Raw genomic sequence first — 21,812 nt, 5'->3', positions numbered from 1 at the left:
ACTGAACAAATAAGTACATTAAGAATTTTTTTGTCATTGATCTCACTTTCATTAACAATTTAGAATTACATTTTGATCAGCCAAGCAGCTTTTGCAATTTTCAGCTGTGTTTGCATTAAGCCCATCAACATAGTTTTGGCATGTAGATTGAGATTGTAATGATGTATTGATAGAATCAAAGAGACTTCTCAAACTTGGATTAGTGAGCTTGTGAAAAGAAATGCCAGCTTCAAGAAGCACTTAAGTCACCATTGCACCCCAAGGTTTATCATTTTCAGTAAATTCAAATGATTTGAAAGGTGACTGTTCAATTTTACTAGTCTTTTTAAGGTAGTTAACAAAGCACAGTCTGCAGTATCACTGGTTATTGCGAGACAAAACAAATTCTTTTGAGAATTTTTCTGTAAATTCAAGAGCTTTTCCTTTCTGACATGTTTTTGGCTTTGCCATCTGAGTTAATAATAAGATAATCACAATAATCAAAATTAAAATTACTTGAAACAGGAAAAAGGCAGCTCAATAAGTCAATGACAAAAGAACTCCACAATCAACTTCAAAAAGATCTAGCAATGCAACTATGAAAGAAAATGATTCAGTTCAATTAAACTCAGATAAAAATTTAAACGATACATAAAAAGATATAATATTGGCACAAGTGTGGCTGTGTAGGAAGAAGCTTGCTTCCCAACTACATGATTCCAGGTTCAGACCCACTGCATGGTACCTTGGGCAGGTGTCTTCTACTATAGCCTCAGACTGACCAAAGCCTTGTGAGTGGGTTTGATAGACAGAAGCTGAAAGAAAACCATCATGTATATGTGTCTGTTGACATGCTAGACTTGTTTGTGTTCAAAAGGCTGGACATACATGGTGTCAAATAATTTTTAATATCAGAGGGTAGGACAAGCCACAGGGAATGCTAAAAATAACTCTGAAGAGTTAGTCCAATACAACAGTTCTATAAACTAGCAGAAATACATATCAAATTTAGGTTTAATCACTACATGAAAATATATATTAATGAATTTATTTATTCTTTTCAGTATCTAATAAAAAAAAAGTTTTCTTTTTAGTGAAATTTCATTTTTTAACTTTATTTTAAGTTTATTGCATGATTCTAACTTTATTAACTTTAAAAATTGATTAATTACAATGATTAATAGTAAAAAATAAGTTTTTTTTATCATTGGTTTTAACCTTGAAATGAATGTTTTTATGAATTTCAACTTTTTGTGAAAAAATTGCCTTAGTTATTATCCAACATTCTTAACTGTACATGAAGATAGGTATAAAAACTGAATTGAAGATGGATTCCTTTACTAACCTCTCCTCTCCTAAGGACTAAATGCTGAAGCTTGCACATAACTGTGCCAGTACATGCAATTTTAGCCTCCAATAAGGCCTTCTGCTGCCCATCAGTTGTAAATGCAGCCCCAAGATACTTAAACTTCTCCACTTATCTCAGTGATCTTCCACTGACATACAGGGAAATCTCAGTCTTAGCAACACTAACTTTCATCTCTGTCTTGCAGCATCCATCAGTAAACCCATTCAGTAAATGCTGGAAAATATCTTCTGATGAGTCAAGTAGCACCATGTCATCTGGAAATATCAGCCAACTGATCCTACACTGACCAATTGTGACTCCATTTCCACAACAGCTGTGCATGTCTTTCCACTTCATAAAAATTATGAAAAAGAAAGGTGACAATGCACTCCTCTGCCAAGGTCCAGCATCCACATTGAAAAGTTTCAACCCATCACCATTAATCCAAACACAAATATCTTGGCATTTATGTAAATACATAGTAATTAGAAATTGCCCATTAATCCCAAATTTCTTTAAAACCCTCCACATAGTCATATGCCTTTTCAAGGTCTACAAAACAAGCATATTCTTGTTGGTAATACTCCCATGATTTCTGAAACACCTGCCATAGAGTGAATATCTGGTTGGCTATGCTAGGTCCAGGACGGGAGCCACACTGTTCTTCAGCTAGCTTGAGCTCAACAATTTCCCTACACCTCTTTTCTAAACAGCTAGCTAGAGAGGATCAAGAAGGAAATTGCTCAGTAACTGGAGCACTCTTTCTTGTTTCCCTTTTCAAAAATAGGGATTATCACCCCTAGATTGCTTTGGTGTCTTTTCAATGGCTCGAGTTACTTAGCATATGCTGATCAGCTAGAGAATACATTCTCTAGTATTTTCTCCACCTCCCCAGAAGACTCTTCTGTATACAGAGAAGAACCCCTGCTGAGTTATCAATGGGAAATGTGGATGAGAGCTCCTTGTTACAAAGTTGGCAGAATTCTTTATTGGCCAATCTGAAGCTAGTCCTGCTTAACCCCTAAGTCCTTCCATGACTTAGCATTGGATGCTTTTATCATCTCTCCTGCAATTATACTCATCTCAGTGTACCACCTGTACAAAAGAGAAGACTTGTTTCCTTAAGAGAGGGTTTCATAGTATTAGTGATTTTTAAATTGTTCTTGCAGCTCTGTGTATTTTGTTTTGCAGAATAACTCCAATTGGCGTCGCTAGTTTGATAATGGCATCAATAGCAGGTATTAAGGACATCAACACACTTTTCACCAGTCTTGGAATGTTTAGCCTTACTGTTTTCACTGGACTGGCTTGTCATATGTTGGTCTTCATAAATCTGATATACCTTATTATTTTCCGGAAAAACCCATTTAAGTTCCTCTTCACCTGCATACGCCCTTATATTTTAGCATTTACTTTCACCAGCAGGTAAGTTAAAACAATATTACTGTTGATGGAACCTTTGCAAATAACATAAACCAGGTTAACAACTTAACTACCCTCTTTAGTTGTAACCATTTAATTTATAAGAACTAGAGATTTGTGTATGGTAAATACAGATAGATTTCAAAGTGTATAATATATATAAATGCATAAATGATGATGATATACATACATATATATATATATATATATATATATATATATATATATATATATATATATATATATCAGTGAGTAGAAAGAAGGGCACTCAATTCATTTATTGGGAGTTACATGTTTAGATCAAAACAGTTTGATTCAGACTCCTTGGTACTCTGAGTTTCAATCATATGGTTAGTCTTTGGCCATTGGAGTCTGAATGAGAGCTCGATTGAAGAGAGTCAATGTTTACTACTGGTCAATTTCCTGCGATTGATTGGGAAAGGTCACATGGTATAGCTGCTTGATGTTGGTATTTCAGCAACAACAATTAGTTGGAAAATACTGCATGGTGAACAGGAAATTGACCGCGTGGTGGACAAGAAGTTGGTTGTGTGGTTGGTGAGAAGTAGATGTGTGGGTATATATGTACATGTATATTTCCATATATCTGCATGTATGCATCCATATTTATACGAGTGTGTATGTGTGCTGAGATGTACACTCATACATCTGCACTCATGCAGACACACACACATATACATACACATGTGCATGCACACCTTTAATTCCATGTACATATGCACATGAGGACATGCACACTCAAATGTGCACATGTGCGGGTGCACATGTGTATTCCCATGCACACACATCCGTGCACATGTATATGGCGAGCAGATGCATATATGCACTCATTCACATGCATGTGTATGCACATATACTTGTGTGGTCATGCATAAGGGATGATGTACAAGGAGTGAGAGTATGCAGGTAAACAGGCATGGAGAAATGTTGGGGATTGGTGATTTGCAGTGCTGTTCATGGGAGTTAATTTCTGACAGTGACCTTGGTGCAGGCAGTGCTATGTATGGTTGGTACTAAGGAGGTATATCCAGGTTGTTGGCGGCCAGTGGCTTGAAATTTACTAAAAGGATGTACCTCTGGTGACAGCAATACAATACCTCATATTTCTTGTTGATGGATACTGTGGATTAGTAGATGATATGCAGTTGTTCGCAGAGGCACAGCTGACAATTAGGGGTGTTGGGTGAATATGGTAATAGTCCACTTGATGCTGGGTGTTTTGTCTCGGCGGTCACAAAGTCTCCAGAGAAAGCATGACAGGGAAGTGGAGTTGTCTCTGTCCCCGGATCTAAATGAATGCAAGTGCTGGGAATATCTTCTCTTGAAGTCATTGGCTGTCCTGCCTGTATAGTACCTAGCAATGTCATCAGATGGCGTAAGAGTGGCTCTGTATACTACAGCCCTTGAGAGGCAGGATCCTCCTAGGGGGCAGATGGTAGGGTTCCGGATGTTGCAAGTTGGAGTTAGGGGTTGTATCAGGCGTTTTTACATCTGTTGATGCATGCAATGTTGTCTGAGCAGGAGTAGCTTAGCTTGACATTATGGGAGTTGAAGAGTATTTTAATACCAACATCAGACCACTATACCAGATGACCTTTCTCAACCAATTGCAGGCTAACATCCAGTAGTAAACATTGACTCTCTTCAATTGAACTCTCATTCAGACTAGCCACACACGTGAAACTCTGGAGCCTGAATCAAACTATTTTGATCTATCTATCTATCTATTTATCTATCTATCTATCTATCTGTCTGTCTGTCTGTCTATCTATCTATCTATCTATCTATATATATATATATATATATATATATATATATATATATATATATATATATATACTAATTCAATCCCTACTAAGAACTCAATTCTCTACAGTGTTTGGGGTTCTCTGATTCAACTGTCTCTCATTTACTCCTATATTTGGTTTGTTTTATTAAGTGCTCTGAATAGGGTCACTGTTTTGATATTTTGTGGGTAAAGAATTATGGTCTACTCATTAGCATTTAATGCCCATCTTCCCAGCCTGCAAGGTTTGGACAGTTTGACAGGAGCTGGCAGTCCAGAAGACTGCATCAAGCGCCAATGGTTTTGGGTTCAATCTCACTGTGTGGTTCTTTGGACAAGTCTCTTCTATATAGCCCCAGGCCAGCAAATGCCCCAGAGTATTTGGTTGATAGAAACTGAGGATGTGTGTGTGTGCACCCATGTCTTAGTGATTTGGCAAAAAAAAAAAACTAGAATAAATATCAGGCTTTATAAAAAAAATTACTAAGGTTGATTTGTTCAACTGAACATTTCAAGGTGGTGCTCCAGCATGTCTAGTCTTATGATTAAACTAAGTAAAAAAAAAAATAATGACATGCTGTCAAGAAATTAATTCTGAATTTGGTAGTTGTTATCCCTGCTTGCTTTTGGCTTTGGTAGTTAAACATTGCCAGGTTTATTTCTTTATCTGATTCCCAGTGGATTGTTATAATTGTGTGTTTAACCTTTAACATTCAGATTCCATCGAATGTAATACTTATTTATTTGCATTGTTTTGAATGAATCAGCACCATTTGAGTGTGATCGTTGCCAGTGCCGCTGGACTGGCTCCTGTGCAGCTGGACTGGCTCCTGTGCAGGTGGCACGTAAAAAACACCATTTTGAGCATGGCACGTAAAAGCATCCACTACACTCTTGGAGTGGTTGGCGTTAGGAAGGGCATCCAACTGTAGAAAGTCTGCCAGATCAGATTGGAGCCTGGTGCAGCCATCCGGTTCACCAGTTCTCAGTCAAATCGTCCAACCCATGCTAGCATGGAAAGCGGACGTTAAACGATGATGATGATGATGATGATGATATATATATATATATATATATATATATATATAATATATGATAAACTCTTTTTTATAAATCTTGTTTGTATTAAGTCTACCAGCTCATTTGGCCAGAGATGACCTCAATTTCAAAGCAACAGAGAGTACAAGTCATGGCAGATTGCCAGATTAGTTATCAGTCCTCCACAAGATTAAACCTCCCACCTCACTCTCAGCTATTGCTGGTATGCATTTCAGTTGAGAAGACTGCACCAACATGAAATGAACTGCCTTGCTCAAGGACACAAAAAGTAAAACCATGATATTATAAATGGCTGAATTTATATGGTATCTGACTCCTGCTCATGGGTTCAAATCCAAATAAAACCATTGTTTTATAATTCACACATGCACACACACATACACGATACAAAAACTTCTTTCCTTAAGGTGTCATGCTGTTAGGAGACACAAGCACTTACATGAAGGTAATTTCTGCCTACCAAATTCAATCACAAGGCTTCAAAATTTTTTTTAAATAGTTATTAACTTTCTGAAAATCTATTTTTAGCATTGTGACAGCATCAATTATTATTTTTTTTTACAAAAACTTCTATATATATACATTTATGTATTTGTTTTACAAGATTCTTAGTGTGAAATCATGTGTTGAAACAGATATTATTATACTTTCAATTTTATTACTATTACACCATGTAACAAAATTTTTTCTTTGGTCAGTAAGTGTTATTTCCTATTTGCTTCATCTAGAAATCAAAGGAAATGACTACTATTCCCATCGAACTTTGACTGGACATCAATGTTTTGAAACTCACCCATTTTCAGACAGATTCAGCACTGAGTTGCTGAAGCAGAAATATCATTGTAACAAATATTCTGCTCAATACCACAGATTTGCTTGTCATTTGTTTGACCTTAACCACTTGAGCATGTCCCTTAGTGGCTGACAATATATGTATCTCTGATCATGAGCATGAGTAGTTGGGGAGCATCATAGCCATGTGTTGAGAGGGATTCTTTGGAGTTTGAACAAATGTAACAAAGCAAAGTTTGAAGGAAATATTAGCCATACTTTCTAGGAGTAAGCAAAAAGGATATAACAGTTGTTACCTAAAGACAAATATCATGTTACACAATGTTATTTTAATTTCTTTGTCAAAGTTCTTTCATGTGACCTCTTCAACAACTCTCTATCCCACATCTTTCCTCTTGTTCTGGTGATTCCATTTTGTATTTTTATGTTATGTATCCCTATCTGCATATGTGTGTGTGTCTATGTGTTTAGTATGTATGTCTTGTGTGCATGTATATGGGTTTGCCCATTACACTGTACCTATGTCTTTTATTTATTTATTTATTTATTTTTGTTGTTTTTCTTTTTCTGTCTTTAGTATGTGTATGTGTGTCTTTGTATGTCTTTTTTTTTCTCATTCTGCCTTTAGTCATTAGGTTGCATAGCATGATGGAGTGTGTGTGTGTGGGGGGGGGGGTATTCCATTCATGGTTTCTGTTGAGGCTCAGTCTATCTACTATTCTGTGTGTGGCCTCCATGATCTGTTTGAGTATCGTGTCTGTTTTATGTGTTGATAATATCTTAACATCTATGTTATTAACCAAGCTTCCATATTCTAACTGAACATGTTTGTAGTGCACTGATGAGCTTTTTCCTACTTGAGCTCCCACCAGTGTACACTTATCTGCTCACCTATACTACATACTATCTCCCCAGTGTATGTCATTGTCCTGTTTCTGCAGCATCCTTTGGTACACCTTATACTATAAAACTGCATTCCTAGGTTTACAGTTATCTGTAGATTTAGTCTACATACTCTACAGTTGTTATCTGCACAGGGATTTTTTCAAATGATTATGTTCTACAGACCAGGGATTTATGGGGTCCCTGGCCATTCTACTACTTTGATCAGATGAGGAAAATGGTCACACAAGTACCAAAGTTACACTAAAGGGCTACTTGTTCAGTTATAAAGCTGAAGTGAAAACCAAATATATAGTGTATGTGTTTAATTGACAAAATGTGACGATCACCAAGTATAACAATATATCTATATCAATATATATATATATATATATATATATATATATATATATATATATATAGTGTAAGATAGAAATTATGCAACCAATGAGGGATAGGTGTATCCGTAGGCACTCCTGGTGTATTACCTCAGTATATATAGTCCTTGTTATAAGGTATACGGTAGTAGGTAATTTAAAGGTAAACCATGGTTTAATAGATATAGAGCCAATAAGAAATTGGGCAATAATTAACAATGAGAAGTGGATCATTGGTGTTCTAAAGTCATTATTTAATTAAAATAGGAGTATGTTTACAGCTGTTTCTATTTATCAAAATGGGGTAAATTTGCATTTACCTTGTTACAATTGATAAACATCTTCAGAACGATTATATGGGAAAGGTAAAATAGAAGGAAAAGAAAGGGAAAATGTTCATTAATTCAATAGTCTTACATTTTAATGACTTACATAATTCTATGTGTCAGTAGGAGGATCAAAGACAAGAGAGTTTGTTAAATCCATAATCTTATATTTAGTTATTTTCATAATTCCACGTAGGTTTCTACATTCAGTGCTAATGGTGACTAGTTGACCAGCGGTGTAAGCCGAAGGACTTACAGCTATTAGGGATATCCGGTGTTGTTACTGAACATATGTAATACTAATTTGTAGCTTCTAAGTTACTCCCTGTAAGGCTAAAGTTATTATTTAAAGTATGTACAATACAGTGTGTACAATGGGCTAAGTAAAGGAATAATACATGCTCCTATTTTAATTAAATAATGACTTTAAAACACCAATGATCCACTTATTGTTAATTATTGCCCCATTTCTTATCATCTCTCTCTCTCTAAATATATATATATATATATATATATATATATATATATATATATGTATATATATATATATATATATATATATATATATATATATATATATATATATATATATATATTAGTTTATGTATATATTAATATTATCTCAGTTTAAAAAAACCTTGACAATGTAAATTTGTTAATGGTTACCATGGGTAGCAAAAATCACACAAAAAAAAACAGGATATCACACCCGTTTTATAGGTAGAGATACCAAATTAAAGCAATGCATTTTGAGTAGATATGAATAATAACAATAAATGGAGCAAAATGCATATAAATAAAAGTTCCTTTAATTCCTACATATGTTTCAAAATATATGTGCACTCTACTCCAAGGAAGTAAGAGCTGCTGGAATTGCACATATATTCATCGTCAGGGAACCAACATATAGAAGCAAGAAAAATGCGAAATGATAAGGTAACTTACGAGTTATAATATTATAATATTATATGGCCAAGTAAGTGACCGTTAGAAGTAAGAACGCTGGTTTACATAGAGTTATAACGGAAAGGGGGCTGTAAACGCTATACTAAAGGTTTAAATTAAATGATTAAAATAGGAGGGAGGGGGGAAGAATGGATCACAGCAAAGTAAACTGAAGTCATAAACTATAAGCTAATCCAAATGTGGAGGAAGGGAGAGAATCAAGAGAGTTCATCATATATAAAAATTTCTCCTTAAGGAAAAAAAAAAGTAACATACTAATTTAAAGCGAAGAATGTAAATATTAAAAAAAAGCATTATAGCCTTGTAATGTATTATATTAATATATGGATATTAACGCAAATTAATGGTAAAACAAGGTACAGGATATTTAGTTGAGAAATAATAATAATATTATGCAAGCTTACAAGGAGAAGTTCGGGAATATTTAGTTAAAGTTACTAATGGTACAAACACAGCCAATGTAGCATTACTAGGAAGAAATTACTTAACTAACTAGAGAAGAGGAAAATAAAAGACAAGTGTCGATGGAGGCAGTAATAGATATTGTTTAAGATGATATTAAAATTAATAACATACTGATTTGAAGCGAAGAATGTAAACATGATAAATAAAAAAATCGTTGCCTTGTAATATATTAATATACGGATGTTAACGCAAATCAATGGTAGAACAAGGTACAAAATATTTTGTTGAGAAATAATAATAACAATATACATGCTTACAAGAAGATCGGGCATATCTAGTTAAAGTTACTAGTGGTACAGAGATAGCTAATGTTGCATTACTGGGAAGGAATTACTTATAGAAGGGGAAAATAAAAGAGTGTATCGATGTCAGCACTGGCAGAGACATACCTTCATTTATTATCATTAATTCCATTCTTCCAACTAGTTTAAGGTTTTAGGTATTATTATTATTATTATTATTATTTTCTTTTTTTATTATTATTATTGTTTTTTTTTTACCAAATGTCCTCTGAATAATATCTTTTAATATAATGTAAAATAATATCTATTTCTGCATCCATTGCCACTTGGCCATATAATATTATTTATAACTCGTAAGTTACCTTATCATTTCGCATTTTTCTTGCTTCTATATGCTGGTTCCCTGATGATGAATATATGTGCAATTCCAGCAGCTCTTACTTCTATGGTGTAGATTGCACATATATTTTGAAACATACGTAGGAATTAAAGGAACTTTTATTTATATGCGTTTTGCTCCATTTATTGTTATTATTCATATATATACATATATATATATATATTCTTTAAGCCCTTCACTCCCTGTGGAGCATAGGCCATGAATGATTTCTCTACCTAATGGATCCTGAATTTATATTTATAAACCCTCTATTTATATAAAACCCGGTGAACATAAATAGTTCCTCTGTATCTTAATATCCTCATAAATATTTATTCTATAAATACCACTAACCTCTCTGAATTCACTATTTTCCCCTGTTTATTTTTAGACCTAATATCCACCATTAATAATCTACTTAATATCAAACCCAATTAATTATATACATAATAGATCTAGAATTTATACCTAGAAATTTTTGTATTTTATATCTAACTCATTGCGCACCGACCATAACTCATATAAAAAGTAAATCACCGTTTTTCTTCATCTTATCTTTCCTTCTCACTTTTGTTAATTTTGAATCTAAATATCATACCCATTACACATATCAAATGATTAAATATTTTTCTTTATAGTAAATAATCTTTAAATATCTACCATTAATTTACTAAACTTAATACTCTATCTGCAAATTCGATACCTATTAGAACTTGAATTTATATCCAATAACCTTATCTGATATTCTTTTACTCTTCTTCCTCACTATAGCATATATTTCTTAGCTGTTTTAGTTGTTTTTGCATTTATATATTCAAACTGGTGTTCATACTAAATAGTTCTAATGTACATTTATGTGCACACATATACTCAATAAAACATATATGAGTCACTATGTATTTGATGTCTATTGTCCCAACCGCCTATTGCTTTAATCTAAAATTTGCATTTAAATATGTATCTACATGTCCTAATCAATAATGGTCGATACACATTATAACGGTTATTTTTCAAATTTTCTTCCATCATCATCATGTCATATATGAATCTCTCACTAAACCAATAAGAATAATCCATAGGTTTTATTTTTAGTCTATTTTATTTTATTTTATGTTTTAATGTTTTAATAGTCATTTTTATTTTATTTTATCGTTAGCTTGATTTTAATTTTTATTTATCTATTTCAAATTATAACATATAGTACATAGTATATTCACAAATATATAAAACCCATCAATCAAATACACTTTCAATATATAGCTTTTAACTTTTAACCTACTAATACTCTATACTTCCTTCAAAAGAAAAAAAATGATTACCTAACTTCCATGAGCTCTATATTAACCTTGAAGTCATCCTACCACCATATTGTTAGAATATGGTAACTTTCTTAGCATTAAACGAAATGCTTCAAAATTCCTTCCCATCAACTAGATGACAGAACTGAAACATATATGTAAGTTCTTTATTTTATTTTAATTTATTTTTTGAGCTTTCAACATGTAATTCAATTTATTTGTACTGTTATGTTTTTTTAAAAAAACTGTCATCTTTTTGTAACATACAAATAAATTATTAATTACATCTATTTCTTCTCCATTTTCTTCTTGCTTTCCCCCAATATTGATAATTTCAATAATCCCAAACATATACCAATGACTTTCACATTATATGATAGGATTTAAACCAGTGTAATACTTTGGATTATATAATCCCTAATGAGGATATGACTGCATTACGGGTATCAATGCATTATGGCCATTTCAAGTGGCTCCATTTAATCGATCAATGAAAACATTACATCAATTTGAAAGAAACCACTCTATTCAGATGCAGATGACCACATAGATTTCCAATATAAAGGATAAACCATTTTTTGTAGCACAATTTACATCAGTACTAGAAACCAAAATAATTACATTGTTTCCCTTTGCTATATTTGTGACAGAATGAATTTAGGGAAAAATGTATATCCAAAGCCTACTATAATAGCAATCATCATCATCATTATCGTCGTCGTTTAACGTCCGCTTTCCATGCTAGCATGGGTTGGACGATTTGACTGAGGACTGGTGAAACCAGATGGCTATACCAGGCTCCAATCTGATTTGGCAGAGTTTCTACAGCTGGATGCCCGTCCTAACACCAACCACTCAGAGAGTGTAGTGGGTGCTTTTACGTGCCACCGGCATGAAGGCCAGTCCAGGGGCACTGACAACAATCTCGCTCAAAAGTCCTTACACATGCCGCAAGCACAAGTGCCAGAAAGGCGACGCTGGCCATAGGTGCCATCACGATTTCGCTTTCGCTTGCCCCAATAAGTCTTCGCAAGCTGAGTTTCGTGTCCACTGAAGGAGATGACGTTGGCATGGGTGCCAGTCGTTGAATTTAACTCGATTTCGATTTCACTTGCCTCAACAGGTCTTCGCAAGTGGAGTTTAGTGTCCACTGAAGGAAGGTACGCATAAGTGGACTGGCTGAGGCCTTAGATTTAGGTCTCACTTGGCTTGCTGGGTCCTCTCACGCACAGCATTTGGTAGAGTTTCTACAGCTGGATGCCCTTCCTAACGCCAACCACTCAGAGAGTGTAGTGTGTGCTTTTACGTGCCACTGGCATGAAGGCCAATCAGGCGGTACTGGCAACAGCCACGCTCAAAATGGTGTATTTTATGTGCCACAAGAGCCAGTCCAGGGGCACTGGCAACGATCTCGCTCGAATGTCCTTATATATGCCGCAGGCACAAGTGCCAGAAAGGCGACACTGGGCACAGGTGCCATCACGATTTCGCTTTCGCTTGCCCCAATAAGTCTTCACAAGCTGAGTTTTGTGTCCAATGAAGGAGACGACATTGGCATGGGTGCCAGTCGTCGAATTTAACTTGATTTCGATTTCACTTGCCTCAACAGGTCTTTGCAAGTGGAGTTTAGTGTCCAATTTAAACTCGATTTCGATTTCACTTGCCTCAACAGGTCTTTGCAAGTGGAGTTTAGTGTCCAATGAAGAAAGGTACGCATAAGTGGACTGGCTTATGCTTAGAAAAGGCCTTATGAACTTTGTCTTATGTATTAAAGTACCCAATTTCTAAGGTTTAAGTTTAATTATCTATCCTTTTGCCATTATATTGTTCTAAAATTCTTTTCTAAATTTTTGATATATCAAATTGGCTAAGTTATGATACACCTTGTAACCCTTCCTCCTTCTAGTTATCACCTCTTCTCCATCAGTCATTCTCTTACTAGCAACTCTGAAACATATCCTTTTATGTAGATAAAGCTAGATATATAGTCCCAGTAAAATAAGGGCCGGGGAGGGTATCTGACATTAATTAATTTATTACCATCAACTGGAACATAACTGTCAACTCCCAATGGATTTAACTCTAAAGGGTTGTAGACTATATGCTGCATAAAATCTTATAAATATAATAAAGATAAATATAAATTAACTATCTCACCATTCCTTTTTCTTGACCCCCTCCCACTACTCTCTAAATTATAGCAGGCTTTAGATATACATTTTTCCCTAAGTTCATTCTGCCACAAACATAGCAAAGGAAAACAATGTAATTATTTCAGATTTTAGAACTGATGTAAATTGTGCTAAAAACAATGATTTATCCTCTATATTGGAAATCTGTATGGTTGTCTGCATCTGAGGAGAATGGTTTCTTTCAAATTGATGTAATGTTTTCATTGATAGATTAAATGGAGCTGCTTGAAACAGTCATGATGCATTGATACCTGGACATCCTTGTTACTTATTTGCTCTTTATTCACCTAACTTTGAGCTGTGCAGACTATACCAGACTGGCTTGGTGCCTCAATTTAAGTACCTAATTCAAGTGAATCTTATATATATACATATATCACATGTACTGCAATAGTTTGGGATTCAAGGGCCCATGGCTATTTAATACCTTGCCAAACATCTGAGAGATCTATGTGAAGTGGAACTAGATGTTTTCAAGAAACAACTTGACCTCCTCCTATACAAGGTCCCAGATAAACTTACATTGCAGCAAGAAACTCAAAAGAAAACAGCAATATTGAACTCCCTCCTTCACCAAAAGTCAATCACATAAGAATGGCCATTGAAAAGGGTGATAACACTGGTGGTGTAATAAAGATTGTTTGCCAACATAACATAGCAGTCGTGGTTTAGGACTAATGTTGCTGGAATTTAGCCCCAGGAGACATCTCCAGCTGGCTATATGACACAATCTGTGTCCTTATATTTTCAAACAAGGGAATCTAGCACCCCCACTCAGCTCAAAACAATATCTGAGTATTGTTATTTCTGGGTTATTTCTCTTCATCAGCACAGAATAATTGTTCAGTTAGAGGTGGTGCTGCCAAATTCCCATTCGAAATATATAGTTTTCAAACAATTATTCTGTGCTGATGAAGGGAAATAACCCAGAAATTGCGATACACAGATATTGTTTTGAGCTGAGTTGGAGTGCTAGATTCCCTTGTTTGAAAATATAAGGACACAGATCATGTCATATAGCCAGCTGGAGACGATGTCTCCTGGGGCTAAATTACAGCAACATTAGTCCTAAACCAGGACTGCCATGTTATGTTGGCAAGCAATCTTTACTACAAAGTACTGTTGCTGAATATCTCACGTTGTGAGATTTAAAAATGGTAATTTTCTAATACTGGTGGTGCTCTGGCATGAACACACCCTTTGGGCTGAAATGCATAAAAGAATATATGCGTATATACAATGGGCTTTCGGTTTCCGTCTACTAAATCTACTCACAAAGCTTTTGTCGGCTGTATCATGTAGTGAAAATGAACCCAAAATCATGTGGCTGGGAAGTAAAATTCTTAATCTATAGCCACACCTGCACCTATAACTATAGTATAATGGATTTAAAAATAACTTTAAATAACTAGTTTAAACATTGAATAGTCAAAAGAAATCATTTTTCATTTTCAACAACTCTTTTTATTTATTCATTTTTTTCTATTACTTTAGTTCTGCCGCCTTTCCAGAAATGGAATCTAGTCTTGTGGAGAGAAATGGTGCTGATAAACGGGTGATCGGAGTATCACTACCTCTAGTAGTGACATTAAATGCGGGTGGCAGTGCTTTGTTCATTGTAACAGCAGCTCTGTTCCTAGCAAACTACCAAGGTGTTGATCTAAATGCTGGCAATATGATAGTACTTGTGTAAGTTAACTATTTCTTGTTTTGTTTTGGATGGTTTGTTTTTGGTGGGCAAGGGTGGATTTATTAAATCACAGAAGTAATAAGAACTAGCAGCATTTTTGGAACTTACATATTTTATAAATTTTCTTATTTCATTATGTTATATCTATAAAATTAAGTCTTCGTTTTCATCCCATAATTAACAATTTTTAATATGTATTAGTCAAACACAAACAAAATTTAAAGTCATTTTTATTTATATTTTTTCCACATTAGATTGGATTTTCTGCTGGGTTAAAGTGAAAGGACTAAGAAGATGTCTCTCTATTGTGTCATCCCATAAATAATGCGTTTTTGTTTTTCAATTGCTTGAGCTAAAAGTCAGAGGGGAACAGGATAAACTACTTGCATCAACTTGCTATAAAAGCAGGTAGTAATTTTACCTTGTCATTCTTAGTGTAAATTTTGAAGAGTGCAGTTCAATTTTAAGTTATTTTTACAAAGCTATAATGGAAGTAACGAAGAGCATATTCGGCATATTTTGCTTTATGAGTTCAATAAAAGCAACAACACAACAGAAAGTGTGAGGAATATTAATGCAGTATATGGAGATAAGACAATAAGCGCAAGCCACTGTCAACGGTGGTCCCAGAAATTCTGAGCCAGAAACTATGGCCTAGAAGATGAACCTCATCCTGGAAGATCTGTAGAGCTTGACGAGAATGTCCTGAAAGATCTGTAGAGCTTGATGAGGACATCTTGTAAACCTTGGTGGAACAAAATCCCATCATAATTGTTGCGGAACTAGCAGAGAGGCTTGGATTTGGTCATTCAATCATTCATCGACACCTGCATGCCATCAGCAAAAAGTCAGAAAATTGGATCAATGGGTTCCTCATGAACTTTCCGAGTTTAATTGCACACAGAGAGTGAATATATGCTCTTCTTTGCTGTCATATCTCACAAATAAACCTTTTTGGGGTTCTCTATGAAAATGTGAAGCGTCGAAGATAGTGGGTAGGGAAAGGAGAAACACCAGCACCTTAGGCTAAAGAAGGTCTTCATCCACATAAGGTGTTGTTATCTGTTTAGTGGGGTATGAAAGGTTTAGTCCACTTTGAACTTTTAAACCCGAACCAAATGATAACAAAGGAGATTTACTGTGCACAGCTTAAGTCAGCACTAGAAGAAAAATTACCATCTCTAGTTTCAAGATGAAAGGTGTCCTTCCATCAGGATAATGCTCGGCCACATACAGAAAGGATTACATTCCAAAAGCTGGAGCAGATTGAATGGGAAATGATGCCCCACTCACCATATTCACCAGACATTGCTCCTTTTGATTATCATTTATTCCGCAGTCTTCAAAATCATTTGAATGCAAAAGATATGAATTCTGCAGACAAGGTCAGAACAGTACTGGAGGAGTATTTTTCATCATGAACAAGTAAATTTTGGAAGAGGGGCCTTGCAAGACTACCAGATAGATGGAAGAGCATTGTAGAAAATGAAGGAGAGTATATTTTAGATTAAAAAAGAACTTTGGTTGTCTTAATTTTGAAAAATAAAAGAAGTATAAAAGAACTGCATTATTTATGGGATGACCCAATGCTTAGGATTGCATGAAACAATTAGCAAAAGCATGGTCATGTTAGCAAACCATACTTATTTGCAAGTGATGGCTGACCAAACTGTGCATTTATTCTCAGTCTAGTTTACAGCAACAGTATAGCATATTTCAAACTACCTCCAGAGAAATACATCTTAAAATCCATGTTGTTGTAACAATTTTTATTACTGTAAAATTTGGTTGCTTATCCTCAAATCAGACATGATGTAGCAGACTTGTAATCAAAAGTTTCCCAACCATGACTATCCAATTTTATTTAGACACAGTTTATCTAGGACTACACAATATTATGTAGCCTTCCTTTTATAAGATATTAGGATGTGATTTGATGGCGATTCAGCTGTTGTTGATATTATTTATCCAGTTTGGCTTCAAACCTTACTACATACGAAACTGATTCAGACAGATTCAGGGAATAATAAAAGGTCTTCCCCGTTACACATGAGCTATATGAAGCTTGGAAGTTTCATCTCGTTGTGCTTCTATTACTATACTTCCTCTTGGATCTTATCTACTGATTGCTTTAAAACTTAACATTGCACACTTTACAAAATACTCCTCAATTGTATTACAGGGTTGGACAAAATAATGGAAACACCTTAAAATTTCAAACAAATTAATTTTAATATGGGATAGGACCACCTTTGGCAGTATTTACAGCTTGAATTCTATGCTTTATGGACTCGTACAGAGTTCGAATCGTTTCCAAAGGAATTTTTGTCCAGTCTTCAGCTAAAACAGTCTCTAGTTCTTGTAGTGATAATGGTGGAGGATATCGACTCCTTACTTGTTTTTCTGAAATGCACCGTAATTGTTCAATAATATTGAGATCTGGGAACTGTGGTGGCCAAATAAGATATTCAACTTCACTAGAATGTTCCTCATGCCATTCAGTAACAACTTTAGCTGTGTGAATTGGTGCATTATCATCCTGAAAGATTGTGTTTCCCTCTGGAAACAGTTCTGCAACTATAGGACGAATTTGATCAGATAAAATGCTTAAATAATCTTCACTATTAATTCTGCCATGAAGGGAAACCATTGGGCTGGTGGATTTCCAAGATATAGCCCCCCCCCCCTCCAGATCATCACAGATCCTCTTCCATGTTCAACAGTTGGAAGAAGGCAGTCTAGGTCAAATGCTTCTTTTGGCAGTCTCCACACGTTTACACAGCCAGTGGTTGGAAACAAGGTAAAGGATGACTTGTCCAAGAAAATAACATTCTTCCACTGCTCTAGGGACCAATTCTGTAGGTTTTTACTCCACTCTAGACGCTTTGCAGCATTTGTTTTTGAAAGTAGTGGTTTTCTGATTGCAGCCCTCCCATGAAATCCGGCTTTGTGCAGCTCCCGGTGAATGGTTTTTGCGGAAACTCTGTTCTCGAGGTGGTCATTAAACTCTGCAGTAATTTGGGGAGCTGTACTTTTGTGATCCTTTCTAACAATTCACATAAGAGTTTGACAGTCCCTATCTGAAAGTTTTGGTTTTCTTCCAGAGTTTTGTTCAAAGGCTGTCATTACTTTCGAGATAGTACTTCTTGATACACCAAACATTTCAGCTGTTTTCGTTATGCTAGTGCCTGCCATATGAGCACCAACAATTTGACCTCTTTGAAAGTCCGATAGATCTGTCATTTTAATGAATTTTAATTACCTTTTTCTGATGAGATCTGAAAAGAAGCAGCAGTTATAGCAAAACATATTAAGCAACAATAATAAGAGATCAAAAAACATAAAAGTAAACAAGGTTTTGACAGTTTTATAGCTATTTCAAAATTATGATGCTACGATGCTAGGTGTTTCCATTATTTTGTCCAACCCCTGTATGTTTCTGTTGCCTTCACAAATTACCCTCATCTTCTTACATGTTGTGTATTTCTGCCTAAAGGAAGCATTGGGTATTTCTAAGGATTTTGATTTCTTCATACCACTTCTGATAATTTATGGTGTTATGTGAAGGTGCAAACATTAAGTCAAGCTTTTCATTACTGTTGTTACAATGCCTTCTAGCATGGCCATTTTTCATCTGAAAGTTTTCAGTTCATTACTTGTCTTGATGTTTGATGTCTAATTTGGCTTAAATGAAGGATTTCTATTAGTAAAATTTCACTCCTCTTCATATGATAGAGTTGGAGTGGCTGAGTGAACAGGATAATTGAACTTCCTGATCATGTATCACAGTTTTGAATCTATTCCGAATGTTTTATTGTGTTCAGGTTGAGACATTTCATTCTATACAATCTTATCTTGTTTGGTTAGCTATTTTATCTTGTCAACTAACTACTTTGTGCAGCTAATTTAATACTCAGTAATTGAGTGGATGAGATAACTAAGCTTAATTATAGTTAAATGAGTTGTGCATTTGATTATGTTGGTGTTTTGTTATTTTGGGACAAGTTACTTAATTTTCAATCACCTTCACTCATCAACCATCTCACTAGGATTATGTGCAATAATAAGACAGTGATTTTGTTGAAATTTTATTAGGATCCTATCCAGGGGTTAATTTGTTTCCCAGTATTACAGAAAGTGAGACTAGTTGCTGACCTTATGACTCTATAGCTACTAAAAGCTAAATTGGAATATATCTCTTCCAAATACCTCAGAAACATTATTCCACACATCTTACTTTTCTTTCAATTTAATTACTATCATGACTATTTGACTTCATTAAATAACATTCACATTCAGTTACTGTTATATACACACTAGATTAGCCCTGATCAAGAAGATATTCCAGCCATAACCATCTCATCCCTTTCCTAGCAACAGTACAAAAAGAACATCATCAGCCAATGTGTCCTTAGACAATGATTTAGCTGCTTTTTTTTCAAAGATTGAGTAACCACATGAAGGCTTGTTTTCTCATTTGCTCAATTATATTATTGTGGTTGTGACTCAAGTTGAATTGAAACTATTTCACAAATACTATGACTTTTTTTAGAACAAATATACAATAAAATCTTGGGCTTCAAATTTATTACATTCTACTTATCCTACTGAAAATTTTTGGAGTGCTTCATTGGAGTTTATATGTTACTAAATATTTTTCCCTACAAGCTCTAGATCTTAAGATTTAGAGTTTGTAGTGACTTAGGAAATCTTATCAAAATTTAAACAAAGCTTCACTCATCATAGAAGGTTAAATATTATTTTTAGATTTTCAATTAAAGTATTTTAATCTGTGACATATCTTGTACAATAGGACCTTTTTTTTTATAACAAACTAAATAATTGCAACATCGATTTTAAAGGGTAAGAAATACTTTTGGTAAATCATCTGATGATGTATTTATTAATCCAATCAAATATGACATTGTATAGTTAAAACATACACATGCGGCAGGCATGGCTGTGTGGTAAGAAGCTTGCTTCCTAAGCACATTGTTCTGGGTTCAGTCCCGCTGCATGGCACCTTGGGCAAGCATCTTCTACTATAGCCTCAGGCTGACCAAAGCCTTGTGAGTGGATTTGGTAGGCAGAAACTGAAAGAAGCCCATTATGTGTGTGTGTGTGTGTGTGTATATATTTATGTGTTTGTGGTTGTCTCCTGCCATCACTTGGCAACTGATGCTAGTGTGTTTATTTCTCCATAACTTAGTGGTTTGGCAAAAGAGACTGATAGAATAAGTACTAGGCTTACAAATAAGTCCTGGGGTTGATTTCTTCAACTAAAAACTCCCTTAAGGTGGTACTCCAGCATGGCCACAGTCAAATGACTGAAACAAATAAAAGAATAAAAAGAATAAATGAATGGTTTCCACATGTTTTGTAACTCTGTTGCTATGGAAGAAAAATGCTTATTATTATTATTGGAAAGGTGGTGAGCTGGCAGAATCGTTACCAAAATGCTGAGCAGTATTTCATCCGTCTTTATGTTCTGAGTTCAAATTCTGCTGAGGTTGTTCAAGAAATCCTGTGGGAACTGGTGGCAGTTTTTGTCATCTATTGTATCCGAACTACGGTACTCTCGACTTTCCCCAGAAAAGTTGCTAATCATGTGCTCATTCACACCATTTACCACTTCATTGGTTGAGGCGATGACAACTTGTGAACATAGCCATGATGCGAATTTGTAGTTTTCATTTAAATCATTAAAAACAAATTTGCATATTTCAGAAATAGATGACGTTTTGAGTACAAAATCTGGCCTAATTCGAATCACATTCCTCAGTGGGTCAAAGAACAAACATTGTCTGGAACCAATGTTACTTAAATAGGCTGTGAAAGTTGCATCTGAAGAATTTTGTACCTTCATGTTTTTCTTCAGACTCAACTCTGTTACAGAACTCCAGATGTATGATGCTTTCAAGGTGGATTGCACTATTTGGGTTCAACTACCAAGTTTAACAACAGGTAGAATCTACTTCCAGTCACCTACAAAAACAACGCATACTCCTCCAAACAGGGATTTGTTTGCTGTGATATTGCATAGGGAACGATTCAAGCATTCGTATATGGCTGGTACCCAGAATGCTTTGACGATACAGTCAGGTCTTTTGAGAAATGTCGATACCATATAACAGTTGACCCCAATGCCGAACCAATTGTCCACCCACCTCGCCGCATTCCACTAGAATTAAAAGAGAAGCTGAAGGAAAAGTTAGACAGAATGGAAAAAAAAAAGAAATAATCACCAAAGTGACACGGCCAACTGACTGGGTGAACTCAATTGTAATAAAAAAAGAACCCAATGATACCCTACGAATATGCCTCGACCCAAGAGATCTGAACAAGGCATTAAAACGAGAGTACTACCCAATTCTTACCCTTGAAGAAATCACACCATCATTTGCTGGATCCAAGATATTCAGAAAACTGGATGCCAGTAATGGGTATTGGAATGTAAAGATAGACAAAGAATCATCGATGCTAACTACCTTCAACACACCATTTGCCAGATACCGATTCAACCAACTCCCATTTGGATTGAAGGTGAGCCAAGATGTTCTCCAACGCCAAATAGATGAGACCTACCAA

General features: G+C 35.1%; 1 protein-coding gene across 9 annotated transcripts in view; it reads left to right on the top strand.

Moving 5' to 3' along the window:
- The window catches only part of LOC106875848 (excitatory amino acid transporter 3-like), a 410,144-nt gene that overhangs the window by 301,609 nt on the left and 86,723 nt on the right, over positions 1–21,812 (top strand). For 7 of the 9 annotated variants that reach the window (XM_089355173.1, XM_052969531.2, XM_052969529.2 and 4 more), the window contains 2 exons: positions 2,519–2,752; positions 15,029–15,223. In XM_089355173.1, coding sequence (XP_089211299.1) covers positions 2,519–2,752; positions 15,029–15,223 — 429 coding nt within the window. The remainder of the gene's footprint in view (positions 1–2,518; positions 2,753–15,028; positions 15,224–21,812) is intronic. The other 2 variants (XM_052969535.2, XM_052969533.2) reach the window with 2 other exon arrangements.

The sequence above is a fragment of the Octopus bimaculoides genome, chromosome 7 (genome assembly GCF_046866305.1).
Source record: "Octopus bimaculoides isolate indiv1 chromosome 7, ASM4686630v1, whole genome shotgun sequence".
NCBI lineage: Eukaryota > Metazoa > Mollusca > Cephalopoda > Octopoda > Octopodidae > Octopus > Octopus bimaculoides.
The sequence above is the reverse complement of the archived record's forward strand: the minus strand, read 5'-3'. Positions and strand labels throughout refer to the sequence as shown.